The sequence below is a fragment of the Musa acuminata genome, chromosome BXJ2-6, assembly GCF_036884655.1.
Source record: "Musa acuminata AAA Group cultivar baxijiao chromosome BXJ2-6, Cavendish_Baxijiao_AAA, whole genome shotgun sequence".
Lineage (NCBI taxonomy): Eukaryota > Viridiplantae > Streptophyta > Magnoliopsida > Zingiberales > Musaceae > Musa > Musa acuminata.
In genome coordinates, this window is record NC_088343.1 from 37,851,628 (window position 1) to 37,867,141 (window position 15,514).

Here is a 15,514-nt window from a genome sequence, read left to right on the forward strand (position 1 = left end):
TTGTACGATATGAACCAAACTAGATCAGTTCAAAATAAATTAATATTTGATTTGTTCAATTTGGGTTTAGATTGTCCCTTGTTTTTTTCTTGAATTACATCCCTAAACCCTATTTGACAAATGTAATAGGAATGTCAAAGAGGTCACCATAGTTGACCTTTTTTGTCATTAGTCATGATCACCGTTAGCATCAAGAACATCGTCACCCAACATAGCGGTCAAAGGAGTCATAGTCGTCGCCTTTCCGTTGGGCCTTGGTGATTAGAGTGGCTTTCGTCGACGAGGTAGGAGGTCATTGCCGCTATCTTGGTGAGTGTTAGTGGTCGCGATCATCGTTGCTAGGGTAGGAGGTTGGCCTTGCCTTCTCCATGGGCCTCAATGGTCGCGATCAACATCGCTAGGTTAGGACATCATCGATAGGGTAGGATGTCGCCATCACCTTCCCGCTAGTTAGTGTTATACTCGATCATAGCATAACACAACCTAATGGTGACGGTACCATTTATATCCAATGGTCTACTGACTATGGGCGATGGTACTGACCTAGACCAGGTAATAATATTGCCTAAACTATAATACCATTTTAAATAATTTAATTTCTAAAATTATTTTAAAATAAAAATAATGCTAAATATATTAGAATCATGTTACGATAGTTATAGAGAAGTTTAGATAAGTTTGATGAAATTTTCTTAAGTAATACTTACTCAATCACATATTCAAAACATAAATCCTATATTTGAACAGAAATCATCTAAAAATTAAAAGAAGATAGAAAAAGTGAAACTAAATATTCTAGAATCATATTATGATATTTATAAAGGAGCTTCAATTGGTTTGGTAAAATTTTTTTGAGTTACACTCGATTTAATATTCAAAACACAAATCCCTTATTTGGACAATTAATCATCCTGAAATAATAAGATATAAAAAAATGATATTAAATATACTAGAATCAATGCTAGGATATTTATAAAGAAGTTTGGATATATTTAGTAAAAATTTATTAAGTTGCATTTCTTGTTATACTCCGTTATACTTAAGTTATACTTGATCATAGATTCAAAATATAAATCCCATATTTAGATAATTAATCATCCTAAAATAATAAAAATTGATACTAAATACACTATAATCATGTTAAAATATTTACAAAACAGTTTGGATATGTTTGATAAAAAATTTTGAGTTACACTTAATGACAATCGATCATAAATTCAAAATACAAATCTCCTATTTGGATAATTATCATCCTAAAATCAAAATAAATTAAAAAAATAACATTAAATATACTAGAATCAGATTAGGATTTATAAAAGAGTTTTGATAGATTTAGTAAAAATTTATTAAGTTACACTCAAATTTTACTTGAGTTATTCTCGATCATAGATTTAACCAAAAGTATCCTATTTAGATAATTAGTCATCTACTCATTGAAGGGTGGAAACACATTTAGCTTTCGATGACAAATCACACAAGTAAACATTTACATTAGCATTAAAATGCTTGGAAGAAGCTAAGGTTATAGCGTGAAGTAAGGTAATTAAAAATTTAGTAGATAATGTAAAAAATCAAGATTAATAATTACCAAAATTTACATGACTTTTGGAAGCTACAGTGTTGCTGTATTCTCATACCTATTGCATCTTTCATTTAGTAACACGAATGAACAGTTCACAAAATTCAGATTGAATATTTTCCATATAAATAAAAAGTTTTTTGATTATTGTAATATATAAGGCAATATAAAGATATTTTTTTCCTCACTATAAAACCTATTTTTGTGCTTGTGATGTGATGTTGTCATTCCTAATCGAAGAGGAGAGGAGGTTGTTGTTGCTTAGTGATGTTACCAATGAAGCCGCTATAGAGAAGTCGATGCCAAAGAGGAGAGGATGTTATCGACACTAGTTGCTAGAGAGGAGTAATGGAGTCCACCACCGTCATTGCTCATCATGGAGAGAAGCAAAGAAGTTTGCCACCATTGTAAAGGAGCGTTGATCGTCATTGTCACCTACACTAGGGTTACACTCGTTCGGTGTAACCCTCGTGCAACCCCTCTTTGTCTTTTGATTCAAATCCACATAATCTCAAACCGGACCTGATCCGTTTTGCTAGATCCAACCCGATCGTAATCCCGACCGAACCAAACTAACCCTTGGATTAGTCAAGTTTGAATTAGGTCACCCAGTTTAATAAAATTGATAGACATGATTTATTGAATCGGACACATTAGGTATTTTAGAAAAAACAAAAAAAAAGAGGCACATGGGGTACCATATGATAAAATACCATTATTAAGAGTTTTTTTAATATAAAATGCCTAAGCTTATTAGCAATATTTACTTGAAAATAAAAATAAAAATACGATTTTATTTATTGGAGACTATAAAAACTTTACCAGAATGCCATTGCACTTGGACATAATTTACGTGGATAGAATCGAGACACGTGTACGATTCTAAGTGTAGCATGGATGGATATAGGTGTTGTTGGCGCCACATGTGAATTAGAGGTAATCTAAAGCTTGCGACTGAGCTCTTATATATGATAACGTTACATCATATAATGCTAAAACTCCTTTCTTTTTATGGTGATATATATGCATTATGCTCGCATTTGTAATGTTTTATAGCTAAATCTCTTACATACATGCCTTGGTGTCGTAAAATGATACTATAAATCTTTAATATACATTTTATAAGTCAAATTTGATCGGCAATCCTATGCAAGTTAATCCGACTAAATCGAATCGATGTGCTCTTCTGACGACAAAAAATGCTCCGAATTAAATTTTGCAGAATAATAAGAGTGCTAAAAGTTATCCGACAGAATTCTCCTCGAATATAATGGTCATACTATAGCTATAGCTGAAGGTGAATACTAATTCAAATCGATCATGTTTTACACCATTTATAGTCTTCTGAATTGCCTTAAAGACTGACCATTATGTTGGGAGTGATCCATGTCACGACAATGATGTGATGTGATCCAAATCATTGGGGGGAATTCCCCTCATAAGATTCTATGCTTCACTGTACATCGAACTGTTAGATTCCACAGTTCCAATGATGTGATCCCTCGTCGCCATCTCTCAACCATACAGTGACGCGCAACTCTCCTACAGACATATACCACTGTGAAAACACAGTGAATTGATGCTTCTTGCCCCGGGAAGTTCTTCTTCCAGCAGGGTACCAGTTCGAACTCTGCTGCCCTCCACGATCCAGGCCTCTGTTTCGGAAGTCATTGATGCGGTCATGTGCCTCTACTTGGGTCAACTCCTTGTAGCTTGGAAGAGAAAGAAGAAGACGACTTCTTTGATCCCATCCTCGTTGACCAACGTATTAGCATCACCGCCCACCATTAAAGGTAAGCTACTCACGTCTCTGGCACGATTACCCGAACAGCGCCAATGATAAGCTCGTCTTCAGTTCGTAATATCATCTGACACGAAGGCATGAGAGAAACACCAGCTTCACGCATCCCAAGCTTGTTGTGGTTGGACCAGTCCAGCTGAGTCCGAGAAATAGATTAAGCTTCCTTTGGATCCCTTGTTCTGTAGATGACATAGCGGAGTGAATGCGTATCAGATGCATGGCGGCAGCCAATGGAACCTACCCTGTGAAAACCCACGTCTTTGCACGTGCTCCGTCCGTGATATTTAAGCTCAAGTGTCTTCGGTCTCGTCACCTCGCAGGAGACGGAAGTGTCTGCGTAGCAGTCTCTTCCGCAAGAGGCTAAACTTCGACTCCGCATTTTGGGATTTGCAATTGCCTTCGTGGGAGCACGCACTTCCGTGTTCCTCTGCGTTACATCATCGTCACCAGTGCATCGAGACTCTAAAGCACCTAATTGTAGTCATATCCAACGTTTCCCTTCTCTTCTCCCCGTCCAAGTACGTTTACTCTGCACCACGGTATCACATCGCCGGTGGCCCTGTAGTTACTAGTGAACTACTCCTTCCTTGGGGCCTTTACTGCTGCCAAGCCGGCGACCTCTTTGAACAAACCTTATGATCTGAGAGAGAGAGCTCTGCGAGCGAGAGGCCTGACGACAAGGACTGTGACGCCAAAAAGGGTAAGATACGGTTCACCAAACCCAGGATCTTTTTCTTTTGCTTTCCTCTATGGCTCTTAAGAAGAGAGCCAAAGGAAGGAAGCATTAAGTGATGGGGGAGACAAGTACGGCTCATTCGTTTGCTTCATGACCGAGGTGTGTATAAGACCTACGGTAGCGGATCGCTCGTTTGCTTCCCTGTTCTTACCGTGATTATTTGCTTCCTGCAAGAAGTCGAGTGATGTGTATGTATCTTTTCCGAGGAGATCGACAGCTGCAGAAATGACAGAGACTTGCCGTGGTAGCCACATCTAAAGCTCCGACATAGTCGTAAGCATTGGGCTTAGTTTTATTACTTGCTGTCGCTTATCTTTGTCATCGTACGAAGCATTGCCTGCTAAGCAGAGAAGAAAGATCCACGCTTTTACGTTCTTCGAGGTGCGTTTCACACGTCCATTGTATGTAGTAGTGTTGTGTAGCAGTCGAAGATGAAGGCTCCCGCGAGAAAGGAACAACCCATTGATGATGGCAGAGAGAGGACGTAGTAAAAATGTTTTCCCCTTCCTCATGTTTGAGACGGTCCCTCGTTGCCCTCTCTGCTCTTTCCCTGGGCAAAACCTCTATGTTACCGCCATTTGTGCTGATAAATCTGAGTGGAGATCACTGGAGGACACGAAACGAACTTGTAACTTTAGAATCTCTCTCTCTCTCTCTCTCTCTCTGCAGGAGCTCCTCGGTAATGGGCAGGGCTACTAGGTGGCTGAGGAGCCTTCTTGGGAGGAAGAAGGATCCGAAGGTCCACAAGGACACTGCCAGCACCAATGGCTACGAAATGAAAGATAGGATGCGGTGGAGCTTTGCCAGACCACGGCAAGCGGAAAGCATGTGTAGCAGTCCCGTGTCAGCGACGGAGGCGGCGTGGTTGAGGTCGTTCTACGACGACACCGAGGAGGAGAGCAAGCACGCCATGGCGGTGGCGGTAGCCACTGCAGCAGCTGCCAATGTGGCCGCGACGGCAGCTCAGGCAGCGATGGTGCGGCTGAAGGGCCTGGGCAGAGGAGGAGCAACGCCCTGTAGCAGCTACCAGTGGTGGGCTGCTGTCAAGATCCAGACTGCCTTCAGATGCCACTTGGTAAGGCTAAATCTAGTGGTCTTTGCCAACAGAATCTTCCTTTCATCATCATTTCTTGAGGCTGTCATTGGACAGGCAAAGAAAGCTCTTCGAGCACTCAAAGGCTTGGTGAAGCTGCAGGCTCTGGTAAGAGGCTGCCTCGTGAGAAAGCAAGCAGCCATAACCCTCCGCAGACTACAAGCTCTCGTAAGAGCTCAAGCTGTTGTTAGGCCTCGAGAAGCTCGTGTTCTGCCCCACCAAAGTCGAAGATTCGATGCAGAATTCTGCCATCGGACATCCTTTGTAAGACGGAATCCTCGAAACACATCTATGCTTCGTCTTCCATCAACAAGCGCCATCATCTTTGCTCATTCTTCTTCGCAGGGAAGGTTCGATAACAGAGGCGGTAGGTGCAGGCACATCGGATTAGAACAGAGCAATGACATAGATGCCAGTCCAAAGATCCTGGCGATGGACACTTTCCAACTCAGGTCCAAGTCGTTCCGGAGAACAAGTTCTAACTTCGACGAATCTATGGTACCAATTTCCTCTCCACTCCCATACAAGGTTCCATCTCGACTCTCCATTTCCAGCTGCCGAAACCCTGACAAATCCCCCAACGCCAAGACGGCACAAAACACTCCTCGCCTCAGGCCAGAAACGCCGGCGAGGAGCACAACCGCCGATATGGTTCCACGGCAAACCCCGAGCCCCTCAAGCTGTCCAAACTACATGGCAAACACGTCGTCCTTTGCGGCGAAGGTGAGGCCACAAAGCACGCCAAAGCAGAGGCCGGAGAAGGCCGCCAGCCCGAGGAAGAAGAAGGTCCTCGCAAGCGAGACCGAGTCGAGGACAAGGTCTCCCTTACGAGCACATAATGCGTATAACCTCTACAATGGAACGGTTGAGAAGCTTGATAGGTCTGCTAAGACATTGAGGAAAGCAGCCAGGGATCACTACATAGATTGCATGTGGTGAATCAGTGGTAGAAACAGAGCAGCTGCTTCATGAGAGCTTCTCTTAGAAATGTAAATAAGGATCCAAGACCAGACAGAATCTGTGTTCCCTAAACTCTTCCTTACTAGTAAATTGTGACAAAGTGGAGGAAGGGATGTGTAGATTCTCCTAGTCTGATTTAAATCTGCTGTATCTTCAACTCCAATCTTCTTTTGTGTGAATCTATTTTAACATGCCATTCAATCTTGTCGAAAGAGTAAGCTGTCAAAACATGCCCAGTAGCTTTCTGCCTTAATGTCCTCATCAAGTTCTTTTCTTTCAAGTTTCATTTAGCATCCTTGGTTTTACAAGGAACTTTATTCATCAATCCTTGATTATAAATGCCAGCCAAGTGTAAATGAACACATGCCAAATGTGTGGCCATGGAACAAAAAACTGGGACAGGAACCAGAATATTGTCTTGCAAGGACAGGGACATTGAAGTACCTGGTAGGGTAGGGTTATCATGTTAGCACAAGTAACATAGGAGCAACTAGAAAATGGATTTGTCTGAATAAACTAAGAACAAGTTCTCTGCTAAATCTCTCTCTAAGGACTGATCAACTAGCCATCTTTTTCCTTAAACCATTTTCAGATTGAGCACAAATTCCAAGCCCAAGAAGAAGTGTGCAGGCAGGCATGGTATGCAATTGCTGGGTAGGAACAAGTGCCAGGCAGAATCTACCATGACATATTTCATAAATCTTTTACAAGTTTACAATGAGAAAATAAATTTCAATACTACAATTTAATCATATTCAGTTAATTCAGAGAGATACTAGGCTTTATGCATGAGAGATAACATACTTTTAGGCACTAAAACATAATTTTATTAGCAGCAGAGGATAAAAAAAAGGGTCATGAAAGGGGAAGTCATGTAAATATTGTGATATATAAACTTGGAAGTAAAATACCACATTCAGAATATGCTGGACTTATAGATGAATAAAATCAATAAAACATGAAAAACTTGATCACCTAAATCACCATACCAACTTCATCTATTGCATAATGGGGTGACTTGCTGCACAAGGGCTCCCAACAATGCTAGATTTTGAGGATGAGCAGTGCATTCAGCTTTGCACCTGCAAGTAAAGAACTTGTTTATTATTTACTCTACTATGAGTTAGATTAATGGCATACTTCATATACTGATGTCATGTGATTAGGAGTAAATGTAGAACATGAATTTACTGCCGAACATTTTACAAAGGTGGTCGGAAGCACTTTTATGCTGTGATGCAGTCATATCCTTTTCAAGGATGACAAGGACATTCGATCACATGAATGATGTGAATAATGAACATAAAATGCACTAGATAATAAATGAGGCTGATACGATTAAGGTACAAAGGATGTGTCAGCAGATCTTTGAAGAACTATTCAATAATAATATGACAACAAGTGCACAAAAATTGTAAACTTGAGAAGAGAACTTACATTTACCACAGCAAAGCTCAAAATCCAACCACAAAAAAGATTGAATTTCTGCCAGAAACAACCATTAATCCTATCTTTCGCATGCAAGTCTAAACCAAAGGTTGTTCTACAATTTTTTAGTCTCATAAAAAGGAAATGGAAGTTGAATTTGCAGCTGCAAGGTTTCTTCAGTGGATGGAGGAACAATGATATAATCAGAGAACCAGGTTTTTCTATCTATTTTGTTAATCTTTATTCTCCGATTTTAATTTAAACCATTTAAGTTGGCTTTTATGCATCTCTTGTGTGCATTTCTCTTCATCATTTGTCAAGTTTCAACCTGTAAGTTCTGCACCAAGATATACAACTCGAGAACTAACCACAATCTCATTCCCCACCTTTGCTTGCAGATCCCTTTGCACAACTAAAACCAACATGTACTAGTGTTATTTTGGATATATAACTTCCCATCATTTAAATCTGGCACCAAGAGTAACCTATGTTGTCTTATCTGATGCATCATGATTATCCAGCTAACAAGTCAAGAAGATAAGATAGACAAAAAAAAGAAAAGAAACTCAATCTCTCTGCTTGTTTTGTCAAAGTCTCTGAGTCCATACGAAAATTGAAAAGGAGGAGGGCACCAATGGAGACTTAGCTTTGAATTAATTGGACAATGTCCTCATATATGACTCAATCAAACCAAGTTTCTTCAATTTGGCAGTATCGATGTGACCATCAAACTTGGATTCTTGCTCTCTTACAAATATTTGTTCTCTGTTGATGCAAATTTCTGGCATCCTTCCGGCCATTTAATATAACCTACAATTGTTACTTCTCATCCCCATTGTGTCTCTATTCAAACATCAATCATAACTTCATGTTTCGTAGGATTCATCTAAAACGCATAGACAACTAATAAAATAAGATGGGGTTTTGTCCAACCTTTTTATCGATCTCCTACAAGCGCTTCCATGCCTTCGATCGCATGCGCAGAGAGGGAGTAGCCATTGCCTCGTGCCTTCGATACAACGACCGGAACATGAAAGAGGAGAAATCGGAGGATGTGAACTCCGAGGTCGGGATCGGGAACCCTAATTTTAGCAACGGGGGAGACGTCAATCATAAATTTATTCTTTATTCTTACTTTATTATCTGGCTGTGTTAATTTTATTTCACTTGTTTATTTAAAATTTGAAAATATTTTAATTTCAGAATTGACGTTTAATTATTAAATGTTTTTGATAATCTTAATCAGAAGAAAAGACGTCAATAATGCCACGCAGTGACGTCAGAATACGGTAAAACCGGAAGAAAAGAAAATTAATTTTATTTGAAGAATCACGGTGGATTTTTTGTTTTGTGAACACCTATGATGAGGGGAGAGACAACAAGTGATGATGAAGGAAGATGATCACAGTTTGATCCACTCAGACCCATCAATGAAGCTCATGGAAATGAACGGCTTGGCTTCCTCGTCCGTGAGCTCTCTCGACCATGACACCCTTCCTGCGTAGCTCGCCCCTGGGCCCGTGCACTTGTATTGTCCATAGAACACGGTCCTGCCATGAAATCAACACGAAACACCGATCATTTCACGTTTGTAATACAAGACTAGTCCAATCTGCGAGTCTCAAACAGGGATTCAGGGAAGCAAGTGCGATACACGTCCGAGAGCACTGGAGAAAAAGGAGAAGGACGTGGATTTCTAGGTGGCTAATAAAGCATTGCACACCTCGGAAAAGCTACAGATAAAGGCTTGAGGACGCATGTTCAAAGGCCGGCCCATAGAGGGGACCGGTTTTACCTGTGGTGCATTTCATCAAACAGGTGGCCCCTTGCATCACAATCGATATGTTCTATCATTTGGATGAATAATTTCGATGTTTCTGTGTTTGATTCCGACTCAGACTGCAGGACTGAGAGTTCTGAGCAAAACCCGTGTGGTGTAGGCTGTACTTCATCGGACGATTCCACCCGGTTGTCAGTGGACAGATCCACAAAAGCGATGTATCACTACGGGTGGTGGACGTACATGAGGTTCAACAAGTACAAGGCATCAATTTTGACCTAAGATATGTAAATGCTTTACGTCGAACACCCTGTGGGCAAACGCAGCTTTGATCAGTCCTTCGTCCCCATCTCTCTCTCTCTCTCTCACGAATTAATGAATCTAAGTAACAAAGAAATCAATTGAAAAAGTAGAACGAAAGTAAAACAAACGAGGAAGCAAGGGCTTACATTTCTCTGTTGGGGTCTCCCCAATTGTACCACCCTCGGGGGAGTATGATGTCGTCCATGTAAGTGTAGGCGAAGATGACTCTGGAGAAGGTTCCCCACGCCCGGCCAAGGTACAGCGCCCCCGAACCCGTCACCTTGCAGTTCACGAACGAGAACCCCGTGTCCTCCAACAGGCTCATCCGGTTCTGCGCCGTCAAGGCTCCGTAGTTCTGCGCTATGGCGTGCACATGACACCCCTGGTTCGCAGCTCCCCAGCAACAGCAAGACAACAACAGAAAACAAACACACAGTATCAGAACCTCTTCCTCTTCGACATGTGAACCGAATCCTGAGGCGCAGCGGTGCCTGTTCCTAGGCGCCACCCGCCACCTGTTCGTCCCAACGACCGGTCGCTGCCCTCTTTGTGCAACGTGACAAGCACAAGGTTGCACGCAAAGCTAACACATCCGCGTGCCGCGGTGAAAAGCCCGATTCCAACTTGATGTTTACGGGCGCAAGCAAGCGTTTCAGTGTTAAGAGGACAAAGCAGTGCCAAGCACCGAGATAAAGCCAGGTTTGTAAGCCATGCGCCCGCCTTGTTAGGACTAATTAATGGCGGGTGCTGTCCCTGTTTGGAGCAGAGACTCTCAGCACGAGTTAAAGTTGCCGGCAGCGGCTGCAGCTGCTACAGAGGATGGTGTCGGTTGCCACTCCGTGGAGGAGGGATACGATGGCACAACCAGGGGTGATGTGGCATCTAGTTGGCACCCAACTCCAATGCCACAGCACCCATAAAAAAGGCCAATAAGTGATTCGACCCTGCTTGGAGTCGCAGGCTAGAACATCGGAGGACGACTCCATGGAGGTAAAGGGAGGGGATTAGATCGGATGGCTGACCTCGTAGAGGGAGAGAGCATTTCCAAAGATGAAATCCACGGAGCCCTCGATGTAGCAGTCCTTGTAGTAATGCCTGCCAACGTGATCGTAGAGCGTGTCCTGCGCCCCCAGAAACTTGCATCCCACAAAGGCTGCTGTGTCTCCTGATATCCTCAGCGACACCGCCTGCTTTCCCATCGCCCCTGGCGGTGGAACAGGGGTGGTGTTCTGAAACCCCAACAAAGCAAGCAAGAGAACAGGATCAGGACGCCACACAAACTCCATTATGATGGAACACGAAACACATACCTTGAAAGTGATGTTCCTTGCGATGAAATAAGGGGCATTGACGGCGAAGGTGGCTGAATTGAAGGTCCCAATGGGCTGCTTCTTTGGCCCGAGTGTTTCAGCTGTGTCACCCCACTGAACCACCGTCTTGTCTGCTCCTGCTCCTTGGATGGTGATGAAGGCTCTCATCGGTGACACGTTCACCTTCTCCCTGATTCACGAACAAACAACCGGTGCGTGCTCATTCCATCCACGAAAGCTTACACGAGGAAAACGGTGAGCTCAAGAACGTCACTCACGTGTACGTGCCGGCATTGACCTTGATCACAACCCTCACCAGATTGATCAGAGGAAGCGAGTCGACGGCCTCCTGGATCGTCGTGAAGTCCCCGACCGACGGGTTCTTATCGACGGTGAGCGTGTACGAGGGGAACGCCTTATTCAGCGCCCTGCCGAAGACGCTGTGCCGGAGGCCGCCGACCAACCTAACCCACCGCATGAACTGCTGTTCCACCATCCCGGCGCTCGTGGAGTTCACCCGCGGCGGCACTCGGCGCCCCGGCCGGAGTCCCTTGGTGTGGCAGTGCACCTGGCCGGAGTCTACCAGCACCAGAAGGATTATGATGAATGCCACGGACTGGAACCTGAACATTGCGTTCAGGGAAGGGAAGTGACGACGCTGGGAATGTGTCTGCAGGGGAGAGAAGTAGGAGGAGGAGCGGGGAAGAATTTAAGAGAGATCACGGGTTGTTCCACTGGGAAATAAAAGGAGCAGAGGCAGAGAGAGAGGGTTCACAGGTGATCCCTCGACGCAGTTAGGGTGCTTCTTTTAAGCACATCTATGTAGTGGCGTTGGTCCTCGTCGATCCCTTAGCCAAAAAGAAGAAGAAGAAGAGATAGAGAGAAAAAGGGAAGTTGGTGGTTGGATTTGTGTCTGGGATTTGGATTTGCTTTTGTTCTCTTCTTGTTCTATTCTCCTGCTCGTGGTTGTTTACGGAGCTAAGAATGTCCCTAATATATTCCAAATGCTACTGTATGTCGCCGACGTTACTGTTTCCTTCTTGCCCGTTCTGCTGCTGCTTCTGTAGCAGCCCGTGATCTCCCTCTGACCTGCCAAGAACTATCTATGGCATGAGCTCATGTGCTTCCCCTTTCATCTCTCACCACAAGCACTGAGAAGGTGGGCATGGATCCACGACAACCCCAGCCCGAAACAGAGGAGGGAGAGTACGTGAGCTCGGTGGGGTGGTGGTTGTCGATTTGTTTAGATGCAGGTCGTGAGACTCGGCAAGTGTTGGTGATGATGTGTGCTTGTTGTTGCTTGTGGCCATGTCGTCACACGGCAGTGGTGGTGCGGGTAAAGGCAACGAGGTGGCGGGCGGAAGCCGACACGAGAGCGTCCGAACCACTAGCTTCTTGTGGTTGGGTCTTACGAGCCATTGTTCTTGCGCTGTGAGAGAGGCAGTGGCACTTCATGATCATATTATAATAAGTTGTCTCAGTGGTGTGCAGTGTGGGATGTGTGTCCGGTGACTGAAAATTTTATATTATTTTTTCTTCTTTTTGACTAAAAGAAATCTAAAAATTAGGTCGAATTAGAGTGACCACTGATGATTAGATACGAAAGTTAGCTTTAGGGGATAGTTAATGACCAAATTTTAATGGGTGCCTTATCCACTGTGATTAGTAGATGACAACAGAGTAAGCCTATCCAACAACTTGAACTAAATTAATTATCCATTAATTAAATTTGGGTGTAATAAGAAAAGAATATGAACTTTTCATCACAAATTGAATTATAATTAAATTTTTGGATCAATTACCATTGTTAGTAATTTAAATTACATAATTCAAATATATTTTGGTCCGTTAGTAACTACAAATAATAATAACTAGTAGTTTTTTTTATTTTGTTAAACAAACAATAATCAATGATTCTAAGATTAAGTTATATATTTATTATCTCTTATAGTTAATTATATTTAGTATCATGATTTCTATATTTTAAAGAGTTATATTAAGATCCTTATACTTATAAAAGTGAAATATTGAACCCCAATTTACCTCGCGTCATTAACTTTATCGACAAAAAAAAACCGCATGCATCACGTGCAAAAAGGGGATGAATAAAAGGGGTAAAAAATTAATCCATCTTCATTTGTTTCAAATTATTAATTTCATAGAAGGAGAACAATAACTTTTGTAGTATCGATAAAAGGACTTTCCTCCCCTTCGATTATTCTATCCTTTCAGACGATATATCCAGTAATGACATCAGTGACACACGAGATTGGTGACATTCTAAAGAAGATTCAGCATCGCCTCCTACTTCTATGAAGCGTTATCTTTAATTATACTATCCTTCTCTTCGACTTTTGTGAAGTGCTATCTTCAACTTCGCTCCCCTCTGGCTTTTCTTTCTTCCGACTGCGTTATCTTTTCGGACGACATACCTAGTGACGACGTCGATGGCGCACGAGACTAATGACATTCTAGAGGAGATCTAGCAAAGAATCACAACATGTAAAGCATATCTAATATTATGTCATCAGATATTCTACTACATGCCAAATATCATCACATGTTATGTTTGTGTGATCAACATTCCTTGTCGTCGTTGAGTTACCACTCCTTTCCACCATTTTAATAAAAAATAGTCTTCCATCTCTTTCAGCAAATGGAGAGGCCAACCAGATTAAATCATTCCCAGTTATTGGACAAGGTTCATAAGATCTGACTAGGAAAATACAGTGCCATTCGAAGTCATATACTCCAGTCCTTAATAATACTGAAAAATTACCAACAAGTAAGAGGACAAAAATACAAAAGAAGTCCGTAAAGGAGTCTTTGTCTTGCCTTTCTATTTCCTGAGGCACATGAAAAAGAAAAGATGAGAATGAGAATAGACATTTTCGATATGCTTGCTATCTTTATTTCCAATCCAACAGGAGTAGGATGGAGCATCATTTCTGGTAGCTCTCTCAAATGGATTCCAGTGTTGGGTTCTTTAGAGTGCTTGGTTTTTCCCATCCACTACTTTGCCAAAGGAGCCAAAGTTGCAGGATGCAATGGCATGGTTGGTCTGATCATTATGATTCTTGCCTCACATCGTCGTCCAATGTTGTCCGAGAGATAAAGAACAAGTGGATATATATTTCATTCATCTCAGTCACGAGGCTAATATGAGATCGTAACCACGATTGTTGTGATGAATGAGATTGCTGTGTACTTGTTTCTGTTGCCTTCACTCTTTAGATGATCAATATTTGTAGTCAACCCTCATGAAACCCTACAGCAGAAAACACAGAGATGAGAATAAACTTATGATACGTGAGATAGGCTGACCGCATATGAACTCGTCCTGATCTCGGGACTGTGTTCTACAAAGTATAACATGTTTATTTTTGTAGCAAATCCGATTCGTTTTAAATTAGAAGATAAGATTTTTCTAACTATACGAGGAAATTTCTCTATTCTATTAAGGTTCGCTCCGACTATTATATGTACATACGTGACTCTGTTCGCTGGTAAAAAGAATTTACAATGAGCAGGGAAGTGCTGATGAATCACGAGCGGCGAGGAAGGACTGACCGCAGAAGCCATCAACGAGCACATCAAGGCGGCCAACTACAGCCTTGCGCCGGGGCACGACAACTTCTTCCTTTACCTTCTCGAGCACGTCGTAGAGGAGAATCTCATTACTTGCAGCGACTCCGGCCTATACACCCTCGCCGAGCAAGTAGATGCGAGTCCGGTCGACAGGGACGCATCCGATAAGCACATTAATGTTCACGCCCATGCGCAGTTTGGAATTTAAGATCATGTCTTGTGTCTCTTCCTCATGCCCTGTTCTTACGTACAGATGGTGCAAGATGTGCCGATGAATCAAGCCGGAAAAGGACTGACTGCAGAAGCCATCTCGAGCACGTCAAAGCCGGAGGCAATGACGTTCCACCAGAGCAAGACCAGCACCACCTCGACACGCTCATCCAGAAGAAAATGGTCACTCCAGGCCAGTCCGGGCTTGACACCCTCGCTGAAACAGAGACTTCCGGTGGGCCGATCGCAGGTCCACCGTCACCACTCCACCATCGGTACTTCTTCCTTTGGAATTCGATCAAGAAATCCTTTCTTTATTCTTGCTAACGCACGCCGGATGTGGTTGGTTGATTGAAGATGGTGAGGGATGTGCCGACATGCCATGGCAGAAACGAAGTTCTGACCAAAGAAGACATCAACAAGCATCTCAGGGCGGGGACCTACGACCTTCCGGCGGAACAGCTCGACCAGCTCGTGCAGAAGAATGTGATCGTCCCCCGCCAAACCGTCGTGAACACCATCTCCGAGCATTTGGACGTGCACAAGCTGAAGCCGCTCGTCGATCCAGGTCGTCCGATCGACAGGGACGCAGCGAATCGGAGCATGGAGAAGGTCGTGGATCACATGCGCGCGAGCGAATCCCGGCATGGCTTATTACTTCCGGCGGAAGAGGCGGCAGCCCGACCTTCAGAAGGCCGTAGCAGAAGTCCAAGCTCCGCAGTCCCA

General features: G+C 43.1%; 2 protein-coding genes and 1 long non-coding RNA gene across 6 annotated transcripts; 1 reads left to right on the top strand and 2 right to left on the bottom strand.

Annotated features, from left to right (window-relative positions):
* The first annotated feature begins 4,456 nt into the window (after nt 1–4,456).
* On the top strand, nt 4,457–6,417 carry LOC135613638 (protein IQ-domain 26-like). 2 transcript variants are annotated; one of them, XM_065110669.1, is made up of 3 exons: nt 4,461–5,191; nt 5,267–5,473; nt 5,555–6,417. In XM_065110669.1, exons 1-3 carry the CDS (start codon nt 4,610–4,612, stop codon nt 6,146–6,148), a joined length of 1,383 nt encoding a protein of 460 aa, XP_064966741.1. In that variant the 5' UTR covers nt 4,461–4,609; the 3' UTR covers nt 6,149–6,417. The 2 variants fall into 2 exon arrangements, with proteins under 2 accessions (XP_064966740.1, XP_064966741.1); XM_065110668.1 differs by having other exon boundaries at nt 4,457–5,191; nt 5,267–6,417.
* Nucleotides 6,418–7,042: 625 nt separating this feature from the next.
* LOC135613795 (uncharacterized) lies at nt 7,043–8,699 on the bottom strand. Its single transcript, XR_010487376.1, has 2 exons — nt 8,531–8,699; nt 7,043–7,251 (listed from the first exon to the last, which is right to left on the bottom strand). It is a non-coding gene; the product is annotated as an uncharacterized LOC135613795 (long non-coding RNA).
* A 200-nt stretch (nt 8,700–8,899) lies between these two features.
* On the bottom strand, nt 8,900–12,020 carry LOC103989134 (probable pectinesterase 53). Of its 3 annotated transcripts, none has more exons than XM_009407898.3 (5): nt 11,269–11,958; nt 10,991–11,180; nt 10,703–10,909; nt 9,827–10,062; nt 8,900–9,147 (listed from the first exon to the last, which is right to left on the bottom strand). In XM_009407898.3, the coding sequence occupies exons 1-5, from the start codon at nt 11,619–11,621 to the stop codon at nt 9,000–9,002; spliced, it is 1,134 nt and encodes a 377-aa protein (XP_009406173.2). In that variant the 5' UTR covers nt 11,622–11,958; the 3' UTR covers nt 8,900–8,999. The 3 variants fall into 3 exon arrangements, with proteins under 3 accessions (XP_009406173.2, XP_009406172.2, XP_009406174.2); XM_009407899.3 differs by lacking the exon at nt 8,900–9,147 and adding an exon at nt 9,156–9,687 and having other exon boundaries at nt 11,269–12,020; XM_009407897.3 differs by having other exon boundaries at nt 10,703–11,180; nt 11,269–11,967.
* Nucleotides 12,021–15,514: the final 3,494 nt, after the last annotated feature.